The 17,411-nt window shown below is 44.2% G+C and overlaps 4 protein-coding genes across 6 annotated transcripts; 3 read left to right on the top strand and 1 right to left on the bottom strand.

Moving 5' to 3' along the window:
* Positions 1 to 282: 282 nt before the first annotated feature.
* Positions 283 to 6,374, top strand: aldocb (aldolase, fructose-bisphosphate C, b). Its single transcript, XM_088279239.1, has 9 exons — positions 283 to 340; positions 3,419 to 3,535; positions 3,649 to 3,860; positions 4,344 to 4,398; positions 4,482 to 4,642; positions 4,783 to 4,866; positions 5,067 to 5,241; positions 5,314 to 5,513; positions 5,666 to 6,374. Exons 2-9 carry the CDS (start codon positions 3,424 to 3,426, stop codon positions 5,756 to 5,758), a joined length of 1,092 nt encoding a protein of 363 aa, XP_088135365.1. The 5' UTR covers positions 283 to 340; positions 3,419 to 3,423; the 3' UTR covers positions 5,759 to 6,374.
* A 279-nt stretch (positions 6,375 to 6,653) lies between these two features.
* On the top strand, positions 6,654 to 10,837 carry pigs (phosphatidylinositol glycan anchor biosynthesis, class S). 3 transcript variants are annotated; one of them, XM_088280194.1, is made up of 13 exons: positions 6,654 to 6,742; positions 7,362 to 7,501; positions 7,600 to 7,711; positions 7,863 to 7,952; positions 8,070 to 8,161; positions 8,444 to 8,684; positions 8,787 to 8,929; positions 9,264 to 9,378; positions 9,478 to 9,623; positions 9,836 to 9,933; positions 10,012 to 10,222; positions 10,338 to 10,620; positions 10,699 to 10,837. In XM_088280194.1, the coding sequence occupies exons 1-12, from the start codon at positions 6,724 to 6,726 to the stop codon at positions 10,614 to 10,616; spliced, it is 1,686 nt and encodes a 561-aa protein (XP_088136320.1). In that variant the 5' UTR covers positions 6,654 to 6,723; the 3' UTR covers positions 10,617 to 10,620; positions 10,699 to 10,837. The 3 variants fall into 3 exon arrangements, with proteins under 3 accessions (XP_088136320.1, XP_088136319.1, XP_088136321.1); XM_088280193.1 differs by having other exon boundaries at positions 10,338 to 10,837; XM_088280195.1 differs by lacking the exon at positions 6,654 to 6,742 and adding an exon at positions 6,763 to 7,001 and having other exon boundaries at positions 7,362 to 7,431; positions 7,624 to 7,711; positions 10,338 to 10,837.
* On the bottom strand, positions 8,776 to 12,588 carry LOC148320472 (TLC domain-containing protein 5-like). Its single transcript, XM_088280196.1, has 3 exons — positions 12,398 to 12,588; positions 11,914 to 12,122; positions 8,776 to 11,826 (listed from the first exon to the last, which is right to left on the bottom strand). The coding sequence occupies exons 2-3, from the start codon at positions 12,113 to 12,115 to the stop codon at positions 11,288 to 11,290; spliced, it is 741 nt and encodes a 246-aa protein (XP_088136322.1). The 5' UTR covers positions 12,116 to 12,122; positions 12,398 to 12,588; the 3' UTR covers positions 8,776 to 11,287.
* A 193-nt stretch (positions 12,589 to 12,781) lies between these two features.
* On the top strand, positions 12,782 to 17,266 carry rcc1l (RCC1 like). Its single transcript, XM_088279561.1, has 11 exons — positions 12,782 to 12,929; positions 13,359 to 13,647; positions 13,716 to 13,845; positions 14,706 to 14,834; positions 14,910 to 14,976; positions 15,064 to 15,200; positions 15,286 to 15,467; positions 15,903 to 15,990; positions 16,060 to 16,233; positions 16,319 to 16,404; positions 17,021 to 17,266. The coding sequence occupies exons 2-11, from the start codon at positions 13,363 to 13,365 to the stop codon at positions 17,096 to 17,098; spliced, it is 1,356 nt and encodes a 451-aa protein (XP_088135687.1). The 5' UTR covers positions 12,782 to 12,929; positions 13,359 to 13,362; the 3' UTR covers positions 17,099 to 17,266.
* Positions 17,267 to 17,411: the final 145 nt, after the last annotated feature.

Below are 17,411 nucleotides of genomic sequence, written 5' to 3'. Positions count from 1 at the left end.
ATTTTATGTATAAAACTAATTAAGGTGCAGGTTCACCTGTTAAATTGGTCTGGTGTTAATTTGATCGTATTTTTTATTACATTTGAAAGGTCTCATTTCCAAAGCTTCCTAACGACGTCAATTTCCCAACCCACCACAAGTGATGGACGATGCTGTTCTGCGCATGCGCACTACCTACCACCCTGCCTCCGTTATGACGCAGTGCCCTCCCAGCCCCGCCTATCCCCGGTTCCCGGAGGGTTTTGTAAAGCGTCACGTTGCTCTGCAGCACAGTCGGTCTCTCCGCGGAAGCTCGGCATCCTCCTTCGACTTCTTCTCTTCACTTCCTCCCACAAGACAGGTAAAGGAGACGACATATTAATCTGACCGCAACTTTCAAGCGCCATTTTCTTCCCCTCCCTCCCGTCGTGATGCTGCGCATTCATCTTGCCTATCTTAGCTTTTAACTGTGAGCTAATCGTGAATATTCTACTGACAACCCTCACAAAAATGCCTTGTGTGTGTCATTATTATTTGATATCTGTTTATGAAGCGTTTGGCGTGTGGGTGTGCGCGCCCGCCATCGCACTAGGCCGTAGGGCGAGAATGAGATGACCTTCATCGATGACAAGGTAGCCTGTTGCGTCGTCGTAAATAAGGGGCGCGTGCTCGTGCTCGCTCAAGTTAGTCAAGCTATACGAACGCTAGTGCTTGCGTGCGCGTGCGCTTAAAATGGCCGTGAGAACCGGGTGGCGTGCGCGTGAGTGAGTAGCTGTTCCCTAGCACGTAGACATCCTTGGTGGAGGGGGGCGGGGCCTAATGTACATCCTGTATTTTTTCCAATACTGCACAATGAATACAAATGTCATTATTAAGAATTAGTTATGCGAAAAATAATTATTTCATAGATTACATGGAGTTATGTTTAGCATTTAATTAATCCCTGAAATTAGTGATTTCGTTTTTCTCTTAAAAGAATACTTCTGAATTCTGGTAATATTACTGTTTGTCTAAAAATACATGTGTATTTTTTATTATGGCTTTAAAAAAATGTTTCTTAAAAGTACCAATTTATTCTGTTGATATGATCTGTTTCCTTTTTAAATACAAATTATTCAGGGATACACCATTCCTGTATACTCTGAGGTGATAATCTCTAAAAAGTTAAGTCTGATTCTCCTCTGAACTGCACTAGGGGGCTATGAAATCAGAACCGCCCCTAATGGTTGCATAGACAAGATAGCGACACGGCTGGCCATTTTGAAATGTGCATCCGCAAATCGTAAATTCTGATTTTATTCATTTGTAGCTTTGCCTTTAAGTAATAAAAAGTCCTAAAACACCATTGGGCACTTCTGCAATACATTTCCATCCAGCAAACAAGTGGACTGCTTGCTCAGCAGCACCTGCAGTGGTCATAACCATGTACTGCACGCCATATTGCCTCCATTGCTACAAGACGCAATTACACCGCTGTGACAAAATCGGTTAATTCATAACAATAAAATGGAATACCATGCCAACGCTAATGCAAACATCTCACGGGATATGTAGATCATCCATTTTGTTGTCTTAACATTTTGATTTTGTGCACTTTGAAGCAAATAATACATTCTCAAAGGCATACGAAGGTGTGTGCGATGACTGAGCCTTGGCAGAGGTCCTTTTCGTCATTTTAAGTATTATTGACTGTTGAGGTGATGTCACAGTGAGGAGACGGGGAGACCACTATTGATGTCGCAGTGCAGAAATGGCGACTGGGCGCTGTGCAACAGGCTGCGACCAGCGCCACCCCCCCTCCTCTCGTGACACTGCCGACACCCCCCCACTCTCCACTTATACCATCGTCAAAATGAAAACATAGCCTTCTTTATTTTTGTTGTGCAAGGTTTTTGTATTGCTTTCTAATGTGTAAGGTGCTCACCATTTTATTTTTTTTCCCCAGCAAATTTAGCAATAACGTGATAACACTGCTAATCGCAAAGTGAAATTTCCACACTGTTACCTTTGTCTCAGATGCGTTTGGAATCGCAATAGATTTTCGTCACACTTTTGAGCTTGTACACTATTCCGTGCTTGACAAAAGATGGCTGCTATTTGCTGAGCGTGCATTTCCTCTGCCCGGGCAAACGCCGCCTTTTGTTCACCTTTTATCGAGTGTAAACACGCGGGTCCGACCTCTTCACATTCACCTGCATGTGTTGTTATCTCACAACGCTCCCTAAGCCGAGGATTAGCACGCAGGGCGAGCAGGACCTGTTGGCCGGCCTCCAGGCGCAACTCACTTTGTCAACCCGTCGGGGCATACAGTTCTTTTTGTCTTCGCATGAATGCGCCCCTCTGTGTGGAACTCAATGTGGAAGTTTACTGGACTGCAAAATAGTCCAAACTGGGAGACAAATGTTAATGTTCTTAGCAGTCAGAAACGGGAAAAGAGAAGCCATCCACTGAATAATAAACTCAAGAGAAGGCACAGTAATTCTAAAAAACAATACAAAAAAAACCTTTTGACATTCTGACACCATGAATTATTTTTATTTGTTCTATTTATGACGCATGCTTCTTCAAACGTGTGGCAGAGATTTTACAGTGTTACCTTGACTTAGGAGTTTATTTTGCTCCGTGACCGTCCTTGTAACCCAAGGTTTGTAAAAAATTAAACCATTTTTGCCTCATGATTTGATGGGTTAATTCATTGGATATTGTGCCGCTCCTTCTGGTGTACACACTTTGGCCACTGGAGGGCAGTCATGCACTCATTTGATGGTAAGACAAGAAGATTCACAACTACTCTTCGGTAATGTCAGTCTTTTGCATACATAATAATGATATGCCTGTCATTATGACATATTCTGTGTGTTGATGAAATGTTTCTGATCATCAGTATCGATGGTAGTGGGTCTATGTTCACGTTGCGAGTTATCATTAATCTAGCAGACTTTCGTTTGACACAGGTGTATTTTGTTTAAACACTCAGTGTGTCATTTTTAAATAAAGACGGAGAAGCTCATCTGTACGTCAAAGTGTTTTTATTTAATTCCTCTTTATCATCAATGAGCTCCTCTTGCGGAGGCCTGACAATAAAAGGCAAAAAAAAATAAAATAAATAAGCATCCATGAACTAAAGAGCATGTAAAGATTGAATGAACGGGGGTGGGAAAAGACGAGCCAGTCAGTTTGTGGCGTTGCTGAGCAGAGCGCGCCGAGCCCGGCAGCATCTCGTTACGTAATGGCCTCCACCGCTGTCTGCTTGTGCAGCAGAGCACTTACATAATCAATTATTTACGGCGGAGACAAGCACTGAGAGGGGAGCGATGATGGGATGCAACGCGTGCTCGCCAGCACGTCCTGACTGCTTGCCGGTTTTCTTCAGTCGCTAACCAGACGGCGTGTCAGAGTACTTGACCTTGCCGCGTGTGTCCTGTGTGTTTGTTTTCAGCCACCATGACTCACCAGTTCCCCGCACTGACTCCTGCCCAAAAGAAGGAGTTGCAGGACATCGCCCTGAGGATCGTGGCCCCCGGCAACGGCATCCTCGCTGCTGACGAGTCCACCGGTATGCCTCGGTTGTATGCCCGAATAAAGTTTCTCGATCCCATGGCAAAAATGTAAACCAGTGAGGTGTCGCCTCATCTGTTCATTGTGTGTGTGTGTGTGTGTCGCTTCCAGGCAGCATGGCGAAACGCTTCACCCCCATCGGCGTGGACAACACGGAAGAAAACCGCCGGCGCTACCGCCAGCTGCTGTTCACGGCCGACGAGCGCATCGACAGCTGCATCGGCGGCGTCATCTTCTTCCACGAGACGCTCTACCAGAGCACCGACGACGGCACGCCCTTCTCCAAGCTCATCAAGGACCGCGGCATTGTCGTCGGCATCAAGGTGCGCACTCAAAATGGCTGCTGCGCGCTGTTCTTGTTCTTTGTTGCCCGTTTCTTTAATGGGAAGCGCGCGGTCGGAATGTTTAGCGACACACACACTTACACAAACCAAGCCTCTCATAGTGTTGTGTCAGGTTTCAAGTGCAGTCAGTTCATGCCATTGATCTAAATCAATTATTTAATCCAGTCCACAATCAAGCATATTTTTTATTAAATTTGATTTCAGCAATTCTTTCATGAAAAGAATGAATAAATATGCATCAAATAATAAAATGACATATTTATTGTAATTTTCCAATTATAGATGGAAAATTCCTTATTAAATATGATAATGCCGCAAATATAGCAGGATTAAGTATTTACATTAAATAAGTGGTGGGCGATATTAGATTTTAAAGTGTTGACGAGCTCATAAAGCCGAATGATCGTGAGATTGCCTCCAGTTTAGCGCTATGGTGACTCAGACTCTGACTTTTTGTTGCAGGTGGATAAAGGTGTTGTTCCCCTTGCCGGAACCAATGGGGAGACCACCACTCAAGGTAGAAGCTGTGACTGGCGGCACATGACACAGGCAAACTGTGATCAACTATCTCGGGGTCCTTGACTTGCGGATGCTTCGCAGGTCTGGACGGTCTGTCAGAGCGCTGCGCCCAGTACAAGAAGGATGGTGCCGATTTCGCCAAGTGGCGCTGCGTGCTGAAGATCAGCGAGACCACGCCTTCCGAGCTGGCCATCTTTGAAAACGCCAACGTGCTAGCACGCTATGCTAGCATTTGTCAGCAGGTCGGTGCTTCATTATTACGACCGTGCGGTTCCAATAGAACTCGCCGGAGCAGGACGTGACTTTGTCTTCACGCAGCCGCTGCGGCTTTGTGGTTCCGTCTTGGACGTATTCAAACTTGCAATTTTGCTTTTTTATGCAGAACGGTATTGTTCCAATTGTGGAGCCAGAGATCCTCCCTGATGGCGACCATGACCTGAAACGTTGCCAGTATGTCACAGAGAAGGTAATCACAAAAAGACCACCCAAAAACATTTGAATGAAACGAATTTGGATTGAAAACAAAAACAAAAACTCAATGTCATGTTAAATAGTCATATTTTAAAATGGACTGTCCTTGAAACATATCTCACCACATGTATTGAGATACACCAATCACAACAAAGTCTATGACGCGCCTTAACCCGCATGTCGGCCCACCCGTAGGTCCTCGCCGCCGTGTACAAGGCTCTGTCAGACCACCACGTCTACCTGGAGGGCACACTGCTCAAGCCCAACATGGTCACTGCCGGACACGCCTGCCCTAGCAAGTACAGTGGCGAGGAGATCGCCATGGCGACCGTCACCGCCCTGCGTCGCACAGTTCCTCCCGCCGTCACAGGTGAGACACGGCCGATGTTGCATTATTCCTGACGCTGAGGCCTCGCGGCTCAATGCTTGTCGTCCGTTTTAGGCGTCACCTTCCTGTCGGGCGGCCAATCCGAGGAGGAGGCCAGCATCAACCTGAACGCCATCAATACTTGCCCCCTGGCCAAGCCGTGGGCGCTCACCTTCTCCTACGGCCGCGCCTTGCAGGCCTCGGCCCTGCAGGCATGGCGGGGGGAGATGAGCAACGAGAAGGCCGCCACCGAGGAGTTCATCAAGCGTGCTGAGGTAGATGACGTTCTCAAAAAGTGGGCAACGAGTCGCTCTGACGCAGCCGTGACAGCCAAAGCCCTCGGTCCACACGCTGGCTGTCAAGTTGGGCCTTTTTATAAATTGACTTGACAAGATCCTTTTAACATATTTCATCTCACTTTTTTCAGGCAAACAGCTTGGCCGCCCTGGGCAAGTTCGAGTCTTCCGGCAGCGGCGGCGCGGCCGGACAATCCCTCTACGTGGCCAACCACGCCTACTAAAAAGCAACCATGTGACCTAGTTAGTCTGCTCTGCTATTAAAACCTAAAACCCTTCCTCCCCACACACTTTCTCCATTCACGCATCACTGGCCTGCGCTGTCTACTGAACTCCATTACGGTGATTGAAACATTAGGTGTTTAAAAGCAGAGAGGATGCACACTGAAAGGGAACTGCTGTATTTTTATGATCAAACAAATCAAAACAGTTTAAAGTATTTTGGCGGGTAGGACCAAAAGAATAAATAAAGAAAATGAAATAGACTTTTGGACTCCTTGTTTAGCATGTTTGTGGGACCAAGCAGTCAACAAGGTGACAGCAAGGAGGTGATGGTTACTCTGAAAAGATGCAAGGGACTCCACTTCCAAGCCGCCACTAATCAATCAACTTGTGTGTGTTTGCGTGTGCGTGTATGTGTGTGTGTCCACGTTAGCTTTAAATTGCACAGTTTTAATGTATACGGTTGTGTGAAGCTGTCAAGAAATTCATTACGATGATTGGCTTGTGGGGAGTCACTCACTGCTCTGTTGGATCAACTGTGACGTTTGTGTTGTTAATATTGTTCTTGAAGCACTCGCTGTGTCAAATAGTGAAAACAAATAAACTATATTAAACAAAGATAGTGGTATGTCTGCTTTGCAGTGTATTCATTATATATGTAAAAAATAAAAAAAATAATCTCTCTTTCCTCTAGCTATAATTATTTTCTTGAGTTATCATCACGTACATTTTTAAGTGCACATTTTAAATGGTATATATATATATATATATATATGTATATAATAGTACCCACATGCAGGTCTAAAAATCTTATATACATTTGTATTTACGTTTAAATAAATCAATATAAAACGGAGTATCTTCGGCCGTAAAGTGTCGTGAGGTGTCGTGGAGTCGCTTCTGTTTATGGGCGTTACGATTTTGGGCACGTGACGCGTGACGTATCCGTTACCGTTCATTTTCAATAATGGCGTCCGCGGAAGTGGGTGAGTACTTGTGGTGCAGTGCACTTTTCAATATTATTCCTCCATGCTCAGTGAACAATACAACTTCGTCGCAGTTTAATAATTCATATCATATTTAATATGACTTTGTGTCGGTGACTTTCAATGCTTTGTCTGGCGGTCGCGCTTTGAAGAAATCTCTTGTCTTGGCTGCTGTTAGCTAGCACAACGCATGAACCCAAAATCTGCCCTTTCCTAACGTTATATGTTACAATTAATACCTTGCAGGAGAAGGGTCTGGGTAATGTTTCTTATCAATTTTCAGTTATTTTCACGGAAATCCTCTTCCAAATTGTAATATCTGGTTCTTCTTATAGTAAACTATAAAGCCAACTGACAAGTACAGTGATGAAAACAAGCTTTGCTTCTCTCTTGTTTTTTTTTTTTTTTTTTGTCTTGTATTTTTGGGGTGGTCAAATCAAAGCTATTGTTTTTTTCATAGCCCCATCTGTTGGAGTCATTCATGTTCGGCGTTTATATAACATGTTCTATGATCTTCTTTTTAAGTGCTTTGCAGCCATTTTGTCTCATAGTTACTTATCATATCAAGTCAGTTTTCTTTCGACCTAAAACTAGATAAACATATTTATTAATTTTTCAGAGAGAAGACGCTCACAGCTGGCTACCCTGTCCATCGCGGCCGTTTTCTTCTTGGTGGGAATCCCCACATGGTGGCGGACCACCTCCACGTACCGCGCCTGGTTGCCCGTGGCTCAGATTCAGGAGCTGTCTGAGCTGCAGGTCGGCCTTAGTGGTCTGCTTCTTCCTCTTCCTCTGCCTCATTTACGCCTTTCAAAATGTTCAATCTTCGTTTTTCTTCTTCCTGGACATGGTTACAGCTGCTTCTGAGCGCCGACTTGGAGGTGGTGTTTGCACGTGGGACGCTGACGCCAGAACAGCAGAAGAAGATCCCCGTGACGCACATGCAGATTGAGGACCACGACGTCAACGGTGAGTTAATAAGGTGCATCTTCGCCACTTATCCATTACTCATGAGAATAATGCCTTCATGATGCTAGAGACAAATTTCCAAACCTTCATCATGGAATGGATTCCCACCACTCGTAAAATTATTTCGCTATTTTTAAACGTTATTTTCCAGGAGAGACTTACTTGACTTACAGATATGAGACGCGTTATCGCACAGCGACCATCATGGAGGAGGACGCCCTAAGCCAGCCCACTGCTGCTGGTTTGTCTCACGCTTTGCTCGCTCGCTCACTTGCTCACATTGAGTCGTCTTTGGATTTTAACCCCGGTTGGTCAGATTTTTAAAAAAAAATATTTTTTTTGTCTCCTCTCATTGTAGAAACCGATCTATCCCTGCACACACTCAGCGAGAGTCCGTGTGGCTCTTTGGTGGTCTACATCATTCCAGAATCTTCTTCGCTGCTGCCTCAGGTACAAACTTTTAAAATATATGAACAGTTGTATAATTAACTCCATTGGATTTGACGGGATGTAATTTACATTTTAATTTTTTGACAACAAAAGTTGTACTTTTTGGAGGAAAGTCATATAATTCCAAAAAGTGTATGTCCCAAAATTAAATAATAGTATAATAATATGTAATAGTTTTTGTGAAAAAACAAAAAAATCAAATTCTTTAAAATGGTTTTGTTCTTTAGAGAAAAAATGTCACATTTCCAAGCAAGCAAGTCGGCTATTCCTTTCTGCAAACAGGACGTGAACGTGTACGTGGGCCAGCGGCGGACAGCCCTGCTGCGCACGGACGGCGAGACAAAGGCGGTCAAGACGCTGGATCAAGTTCTGGCCGCCGTGGAGCCGCGGGTGAAGGAGGTGCTGCAGGTGATGTCATTCAGCCACGGCGACATCATGGCCGCTCTCAGCAACAGAGTGCGACTCAGCCCGGGAAGCCCACAAAGCAAAGCTGACAGCATGAGAGCCTTCAAGTCCAGTCCGGGTTAGTAGCACTGCACGCTTTGTAACCATGTAATAAAAAAAATTAATTAAATTACGCGATGTCATGAGGTGCAATGATTGCCGTTTGCCAACTGTTTAAAAGGTTACGAGATCACCTTCAGCCTGCTGAATCCCGACCCCAAGATGCACCGCCTGCATTGGGACTTTGAGGGCATCGTGCGCGACTACGTCCAACCCTTGCTCTCCAAACTGAGCCCTCTGGCCAACTTTAGTGTCGACTCGCAGGTGCCCCGCCATTAATTGGCAGAACCAAATTCCAATAACCGATTAGTCTGAAAAAATATATATAACTTCTTTTTTGGTTCCTTAACGCTTAATAGTCACCATATGAATTACACGCAGAATATTTGACTTTTTTCTGCATGTAAAAAAATAAATACATTTACTGTGTTAGATTTTTTATTTTAACTAAATGTACTTTGGGAATTTAAGAATATAAATGACAATTTTCAATTGAATTGCATTCATTTCATTGAACGGCTTTCAATTTCCCATTGAATGTCATCAAAACAATTTTGGCAATTAGTATGATTTTGTAACGCACTTGTTTTGTTGGCAGATGCTGCACTATACCATGCTGGGCGTCAACGCCCAATTTGACGCCGACCAACACGCCTACACGTTGAGCACCGAGAGCCTCGCGCACGTCATCAACCCCGTGGAGACTCGACTGGGTAACGCACTGACTGCTCGCTTGCTCGGCTTCCATTCTTTCCTCGAGAGTGCGTCGAAATGACCGTTTTGCTCTTTCGGTGGCCTACTTGGGCGGCCAGGCTCCAACGCTGCCACGTCCAACTCGCTGCTCAACTTCCTGCTATACGTGCCTGACGCCCAACACTCGCCACTGCACATTCTCGATCACCAGAAGCGACCGGTCGCCTCCAATGCCTTTCACTCGCCGCGATGGGGCGGAATCATGGTGAGAGAAAACTTTTTTTTTTTTTTTCGTTCCCTAAATATACACTTTTAACATGTTTTTCAAGAATAGACTAGTTTTTAAAAATGACTTCATTTTTTTTATTATCCTTCTCAAAAACAACATTTTTGTCAAGAAATAGCTCCATTTTTCTTTCATAATCCGACTCCACACGCGCTGTTGGTGCAGTGATTCGTAGTGGTCTCTTTCCCCAGGTGTACAACCTACATGCCTTCTATGGACCGAATGGCGAGGCTTATCACGCCAACATCAACATGGCGAAAGTGATGGGCGTCTTCCTCTCGCAGCTCCGGTAACGTCTTGCGTCTTGAAACAAATTCATTTGTGTTTGCGTATGACATGATCAAATAAAGCCCACCTGCTTCCACAGTCTGCTGCTGGGTGTGCATCCCTCGGCGTCTCGTGCCGGAATTCTTGTGGCGCCGCCCGGCAGCGGGGGCCTGTCGGATTGGGAGCTGGACCGTCTCATGTGGAGTCGCAGCGTGGAGAATGTTGCCACGGCGGCCACCACCATCACGTCATTGGCGCAGCTGCTGGACCAGATCGACAACATCGTCATCAACGACAACATTGCAGAGCAGGTCAGACCGTAGCGTGTGTGCTATATGGATGACATATTTTTAAGAGAAAAGTCCCAATTTCAGAGGGAAACAAACTTTTTCCCCAAAAATAATTTGGTCATTTTCTTGGTCGCAGGTGTCAAGCGCCGTGGCGTTGTTGCAGCTGGCGATGGCCGAGCTGGAATCGGGCAACCTGGCCTTCGCCCTGCAGTACAGCAAGGAGGCCATCCAGGCGTCGGAGCGGGCCTTCTTCGACCCGTCGCTGCTGCACCTGCTCTACTTCCCCAACGACCAGAAATTTGCCATCTACATCCCGCTCTTCGTGCCTATCGGGATGCCCCTCCTGCTGGCGTTGCTCCAAATAATGGTGGACGTGCACCGGAGGCGCAAGGACAAGCAGGCCAAGAAGGACTAAATTGGTGAGAATTGTTCAGCTTGTTTTATTTGACCTTTCAACCCATCCCCCCAAAAAATGCCATGTCTTTTTTTTTTTTTAGATTGAGAAAAAAAACGGAGGTACTGTACATGCATTTTTTTTTGTTCAACACTACTACTGGACTACTTGCAAAATGTTTTTTTTTTTTAATGTAAAATTTCTCTTCTAAGTTATTTATAAATATTAAAACATTACTTTCACCTCGTTATTTGTTTTTATTTTGTACATGCCACAAGTTGTTTTTTCCTCAATTGTATCGTAAATCAACTTGCCCCATGCAAATTAATTGAAGTGCCAATGATGTGTTCTGTTCCACGCTACCGAAAAAAAAAATGTAATATGTTTAAATTAGAAAAATAGTTGACAATTTAGTTTGAAAAGGAAGGTTCTGGGTTTTTTCTAGTTAGTTTTTTTCTTTCTTTTTTGGGGGGTGTTGCTCCCCATTTGAGAAATTTCAGCTCCTGTCACCAATTTCAATAAGTAACAAAAAAAATTGATACGCCTACAAAAAAGATTAGAGAAACCATTTCATTAAAAAAAAAAAAAAAAAAAAAAAAATGAAGTCTACCATATTAAGTGCAAAGCAGCCATTTTATGGTCATTTTGTCCATTTCCAGGAGTCCTTCAAAGCAAAAATCCTGAAAGCATCTTTAATTGTTAGGTTTGTCTACATGTCGTACGTCCACATCAGAAACTTTGCGCTTCTCCCGCCACTGTTCGTACCGCATCCGACTTTTCTTGTATCCAAACCTGCCGATGTCCACCATGAACACCCACGCCAGCCCGTACATAACCACGCCCCCCAGCTTCATCACCAGGGTGGTCCTGGGCGAGGTCAGCTCGCAGTAAAACATGGCGGCACCCACGCCCACCCGCACGGTGGCGAAGAGGAAGATGAAGAGCAGGTCGACGGCGTCGCCCAGCAGGCTGTCGTAGCGGCCCAACCGGCGCAGGAACCAGCGGGCCTGCAGCAGAGGGTTGGTGAGCTCGCTGCCGAAGATGACGGCGCACGTCTCGCACGCCGACACGCCTGTCAGCAGCGCCAGCAGGATGCCCACGATGCTGGCGGCGTGGTGGCCCAGCATGACGGCGCCCTCGCTGCCGAAGCGTACGCACCAGCCCAGGTCGAACAAAAAGTAGCCCAGGCAGACGCACAGCGCGGACGTCTGCAGAGACGTGTTGTCGCTGCCTGGGAGTGGCACATAATTTGTCAGTCGTGATTCAGCGAAATGAATCATCTTGGGAATCGTGACTAAAAATGTCAAACCAGACCGACCTGCATGTGTGAGTGGCCAGGGTCCGTCCACAAAGACCACATACGCCGTCAACACCGCAATGGTGACGCCGTGAGTAAACGTGACAAGTCGACAGTTCCACTCGGGCCCGCACTGAGGCCGGACCCGGCACAGCAGCGTGTATAGACCCAACCAGCCCGCCAGGCTGCACAGAATCTCCAGCAGCGGTGCCGCCGCCATCATCAACTCACTGGAATGGTGACAAATTGCAAAGTTATCTTTGCTGTTTAATCACAACATTATAGCAAAACCCCAAAACAGTAAATCTCAAGGTTTGGTGTACACTAGCTCCCTCCAGTGGCACATAAAAGAATCACTTCCTGAGTACAATTCAGTTCTATTTAGCTTGAAAGGTTTTTATGGAAAGATTCAACAGTTGGCCACGCATAATGCACATGCCAACAAGTGACACTGCAGTTGGGTATACATTGAACGTTGTTTATGATCAAGTTAAGAGACTCTTACCATGATGTCAACTGTTAGGGTCCATCATAAAATAGTATCAGAATGCTTGAATATGATCATATTTCCATCAGGAAGGACCTCGTGCTTCTCGCCTGCCTGCTTCTTTCCAAAGGTGATCCTCTTAAAGGATTACTGTCTCTGCTTGCAGACAAGTCAGCTTGCGTGGAGCCCAGCTCAGATGAGATGACCACCTGATTGCTGACTACGTGCCATCTATTTCCAGGAGGATATTTGTACTCATTTGAAAGTGAAAAATCGAATTTTAATCAAACGCTAAAAAAAGAGGTCAAGAATAAATCATAGATTTCACCTCAAACATCCATCCTTTATCTGTAATGGATCGTGCAGTTACATGGCATTGCAATAGATGGCGCACACGTGCGCTTCTGTCTACCACGACTCATTGAGTGTGAAGACGAAGAAGAACGTAAATCGGAAGCATGAAGATGCATGCATATCGACATGCGAGAATGACATTGGAACCTTTTGTCTTTTAAGTTTTATTTTTTGACTGAAACACGAACCGTGGATGGTAAGTCTATCGCGTTCCGCGTGCGAGCGTTTGTGAAAAAAAGAAAAAAAAACAAGATTGCAATTTAGGTGTCCGCTGACATTTTAGTGGCACGACATTTACTAAGATCTGTTAAATAAAAAAGAGATATAAAATTGTTTGGTTTGATCGCCCCTCACTTGAAGGTAAATTGAAGCGTTACAGAAGGACAGCAAAATTGCGTGCTCGCGCGTTGTTGTGCGCGTGGGGCCCTTGACGTGTGCGTGCGCGCGCGTGTGTGATTGTAAATATTATTTTTCTTTTACATTGAGTGCGTGTAAGTTTGTTAACTTAATGAATAATTACCCAAGCATCTGATTATTTTTTTAAATATTTTTTTATTGTATGATTAAATATAATGCAGCCATGTTGACTCAGAACATTGTTGTTATTTGATATGTTCCAATTCAGCATTATGTCTCTTCCACGTGCTCGATGGTGCCTCCTCTCCTCACTCAAAGTCCACTGTTCCAGCCAAGCGACTTTCAGCAGCGCCTCAAACCCGCGGGAGAAACCTGGTGCTGGCGAGCCGGTCTTCCAGTACGTAGGGCAGCGCAAGAAGCCCAGCCACAAAGTGTTTGTGTGGGGCTTCAGCTTCACAGGCGCGCTGGGCATTCCTAGCTTTGTGCTCCCCGACAACGGCAGGAAGAAGCCACGCAAGTACCAGCTCACCCCTTACCGGTTGGAGACGGAAGACCGGGTAGGAACACATAAATGCGTCCCGCCCCCTGCTGCAGTTGAGTAAATAATGGGGCATTTTTTTCCTAGATCTCGTCTGCTGCCTGCGGTTATGGTTTCACTCTCCTGGCATCTTCTTCCAGTGACGTAACCAAGCTGTGGGGCGCCGGCCTCAACAAGGACTCACAGCTCGGCTTCCAGCGCTCGCAACGCAGCCGACGTAAGATTAGTAGTGCAGTATTCAGCTATATAAATAAATTACGATTGGTTTGTATTCGTATTGTTAGTCGTATTCGTGGAGGAATTTGTATTGTAATCATTATACAGTCATTTCACTGTCCAACAATAACATAATTCAAACAAAATTGCCAGCCTAGAGAACTTTTGTAGTGGACATTTTATTTAAAAAAAAAAGCATTATTTTTAATTATCTTTATTATGTTTTTTAAATGTATTTTAAATATTTTTTTCAACTGGTAGAAATAATTTTATTTTGTTTTAAAAAATATGTAAAAAAATGTATATTTTAAAAAAATATTTTTAGTCATCATGTAATCATTATTTCTACTTTGTATTTTAAATAATTATTTGTTTTGTATTTTAAAAATTATCCTAATTTATATTTCCTGAATTATATCTTTTAGATTTCTGTAATTTTGGCATTATTTTAATTATGCAATAATTTTGTTCAGACTTATTTAATTTTAGAAAGAACATGCCGATAATTTTTCACATTTTTGTTTTCATTTTGTTCTGTATTTCTACTGCAGCCCATCTTGGCGGTAGCTTTGTGTTTTATATGTTATTTATTTTTGACAAATAAGAAAGTTAAAAAAATATATTTTTGTCACAAATTTTTGTACTGTACCGTTCTCTGCTGGCCCATTAAAGGCGCTGTTGGTTAATACTCTGTGAGTACATGATGTGGGACTATAGTAAATCAAGTCAGCTCGGTATGTCATTGGCATAAAATAAAAGCATGGTTATTTTTTTTCCCCCTCCATAATCAATCAATGAAGTTAAGTCAGAATCTTCATATTGTGCCGAGGATTTAGTGAATCGTCCATTTTATGTGTCCAGAACACAGTTACGATTACGTGTTGGAGCCGTCGCCTGTACAACTCCCTCTCCAAGAACCGCAGAAAACACGCGTGACGCAGGTGTCATGTGGACGCGCACACGCACTCGTGCTCACTGATCGCGAGGGAGGTCAGTCACGACTACTGTGGTTGCGTAAATATAATGACGCTTTTAAATGTCCTCTTGTCTTTAATGTGACGTCAGTGTTCAGCATGGGCAACAACGCTTACGGCCAGTGTGGGCGACATATCGTGGAAGACGAAGTCTACAGGTGTGTCATCGTCCCCGTAGCACGCTCACGCTCAATAAGAAGAATGCAGTCGTGTTTCAAAGTTGACCTTTGGTTTTGCCTTGACAGCGGCAGTCACGTGATTCACAAAATTGACGGCGTGGATGGCCGCGTGGTGCAGGTGGCGTGCGGACAGGACCACAGCCTCTTCCTGACGCAGGCGGGGCGTGTCTACGCTTGTGGGTGGGGAGCGGACGGGCAGACGGGTCAGTTTGTCTCACGTCGATGAATGTGGATGTATTATCGCTCTTTGTCTCATGTTGATTCCACTCAAGATGTTTATGCTTGCAGGTCTGGGCCACCATAAGGTGTGCCCCACCCCCACCGAGGTGCTGGGGGAGCTGTCGGGCGTGAAGGTCCAGCAGGTCGGCACGTATGCAGACTGCAGCCTGGCTGTGTCTGCGGACGGACAGCTGTATGGATGGGGGAACTCTGAATACTTCCAGTTGGCCTCCGTCACCGACACCACCCAAGTGAGCACGACCACACTGCCGGAATTTTTTTAAAATTTGGTTTTATGATAATTGTGACTTGTTGCTAGGCAGAATATATGGTCATACAAAAAAGTCTCCCATTGTCAGTTTATTCTGTGATTTCATTTCCTGACTCCTGACACACATCGTTTCTTTAGAAAACATTTATGTCCAATTTTTTTTTTTAAGTGAATGGGGTTACCAACATCCCATTAATGTGAAAAGAAATTCTAAAAAATGTAGCCAAAATTGGACATGTATGTTTTTGACAGGACAGCAATGATTTGTTGCTAGGCAGAATTCATGGGGCAAAATTAGTTCTGCCTTTCAATGATATAATTTTCGAATGATCATTTGACAATTATCAAATTTAACATGGTGTTCTATCCTGGACTTTATCGCACGGAGCACTCTGGTTGCTCTTTTGCTTTGCAGATCAACTCCCCTCGTCGATTGCCTCTTCCAGGGTGCGGTCGGGTGGTGCAGGCGGCGTGCGGAGGCACGCAGGTGGCTGTCCTCAACGGTTAGTCCGTCCAAAATTAAATAAATAAATCAATAAATAATGATTATTATTATTTTTTTTTTTTTCCAGAGCAAGGCGAGGTGTTTGTTTGGGGCTACGGGATTTTGGGCAAAGGCCCCTCGCTGTCAGAGTCGTCCACCCCCGAGATGATCCCCCCCTCCCTGTTCGGACGCTCTGAATTTAACCCGTCCGTCGCCGTCACCAAGCTCCGATGCGGCCTCGCTCACTTCGCCGCCGTCACGGGTAAATCGGGGCTCCCTGCGGGGTGAAAACCTCAGTGAGGAGAAACGGCTCACTTGATGTTGTTTTTTTTTTGGGGTGCATGCAGATCGTGGCGAGCTCTTCGTTTGGGGGAAGAACCTCCGAGGGTGTCTTGGTATTGGGAAGAGGGACGACCAGTTCTTCCCGTGGCGAGTAAGGAAGGGGCAGGAGGTGTCAAAATAAATTCATACATAAAGAAATGAATTGAAAATGTGCAAAACATGTAAAATAGTTTGGTCATCCAATTCTAATTACTCTCGTTTGATTTGTGAGCTCTTATCTTACTATAATGACTGAAATAATAAGCAAATTAGAATGTCAGGAAATGTAAATTATTTCTTTGATGGTTGTGTTATTTACATTAAATCATGTCACAAATTATTGTGATAAATTAATTCAAAATTAATAAATACAATTGAAAAAATGGCTAAATTAATGCGTAAGTAAATGGTTTCTTTTTGATTAAAAAAATAATGACTTATGCTCATTTTAAATGTATTGTTTTATAATTCATGTATATACATATACATTTAATAAGATAATTCAGAATAAGTAAAAACTTATCAAATGATAATGATTATCTATAATTGACCTTTTCATGAATTACTTTTTTAAATTAATGTTTGCATAAAGTTGTACATATAACATGCTCAATGTATTTACATACGTCTGAATATGTTTTGATTATCCATTTTAGTAAACAAAAAAAAGGAAAACGGCAAAACAGAAATAGTAAGTGTGATGACGTATGTGTCTGTTTTGTTTTCAGGTGACGGTTCCCGGTCAAGTGGTGGATGTAGCGTGTGGCGTGGACCACATGGTGGCGCTGGTCAAGTCCCTCCTCTGAGTAGGAATTAGAGAGCATCTTTGAACTCCAAATTGCTGTCCGTCAAGTTCGTTGCAAAGGGTCCGATCCCGCTGAGGTGGGAGGACGCATATGAACATTTGATGCATCACGGGACATTTGCAAAGTAAAAACTGAATTCTTTAAAAAAATAAATCCCCTGAGCCACTATTATGTTTTCCCTCACACATGATTTATTTCTGAAACATTTTTATTTACTGTCACTTGTTGCTAGGCAGGATTTTTTTTTTTTTTTTAGGGCACAGAAAATCTATAAATGTTGCTAGGCAGAATTCATGGAGCATGATTATTTCAG

The sequence above is a fragment of the Idiotropiscis lumnitzeri genome, chromosome 17, assembly GCF_059441095.1.
Source record: "Idiotropiscis lumnitzeri isolate Australia: NSW breed Sydney's pygmy pipehorse chromosome 17, RoL_Ilum_1.0, whole genome shotgun sequence".
NCBI lineage: Eukaryota > Metazoa > Chordata > Actinopteri > Syngnathiformes > Syngnathidae > Idiotropiscis > Idiotropiscis lumnitzeri.
This window is presented reverse-complemented; position numbering and strand designations above follow the sequence as displayed.

Bases quoted from the DNA above. Each gene is read 5' to 3' on its own strand.
- aldocb (XM_088279239.1), top strand. From the start codon at position 3,424: ATGACTCACCAGTTCCCCGCACTGACTCCTGCCCAAAAGAAGGAGTTG. The intron at 4,399-4,481 runs GTAGAAGCTGTG...GATGCTTCGCAG, and splicing joins TGGGGAGACCACCACTCAAG to GTCTGGACGGTCTGTCAGAG. The intron at 5,514-5,665 runs GTAGATGACGTT...CACTTTTTTCAG, and splicing joins AGTTCATCAAGCGTGCTGAG to GCAAACAGCTTGGCCGCCCT.
- pigs (XM_088280194.1), top strand. The intron at 7,953-8,069 runs GTTTGTCTCACG...CTCTCATTGTAG, and splicing joins AAGCCAGCCCACTGCTGCTG to AAACCGATCTATCCCTGCAC. The intron at 8,930-9,263 runs GTGCCCCGCCAT...TTTTGTTGGCAG, and splicing joins ACTTTAGTGTCGACTCGCAG to ATGCTGCACTATACCATGCT.
- LOC148320472 (XM_088280196.1), bottom strand. From the start codon at position 12,115: ATGATGGCGGCGGCACCGCTGCTGGAGATTCTGTGCAGCCTGGCGGGC. The intron at 11,827-11,913 runs GTCGGTCTGGTT...TGCCACTCCCAG, and splicing joins CTGGCCACTCACACATGCAG to GCAGCGACAACACGTCTCTG.
- rcc1l (XM_088279561.1), top strand. From the start codon at position 13,363: ATGTCTCTTCCACGTGCTCGATGGTGCCTCCTCTCCTCACTCAAAGTC. The intron at 13,648-13,715 runs GTAGGAACACAT...TTTTTTTCCTAG, and splicing joins GGTTGGAGACGGAAGACCGG to ATCTCGTCTGCTGCCTGCGG. The intron at 13,846-14,705 runs GTAAGATTAGTA...TTATGTGTCCAG, and splicing joins GCGCTCGCAACGCAGCCGAC to AACACAGTTACGATTACGTG.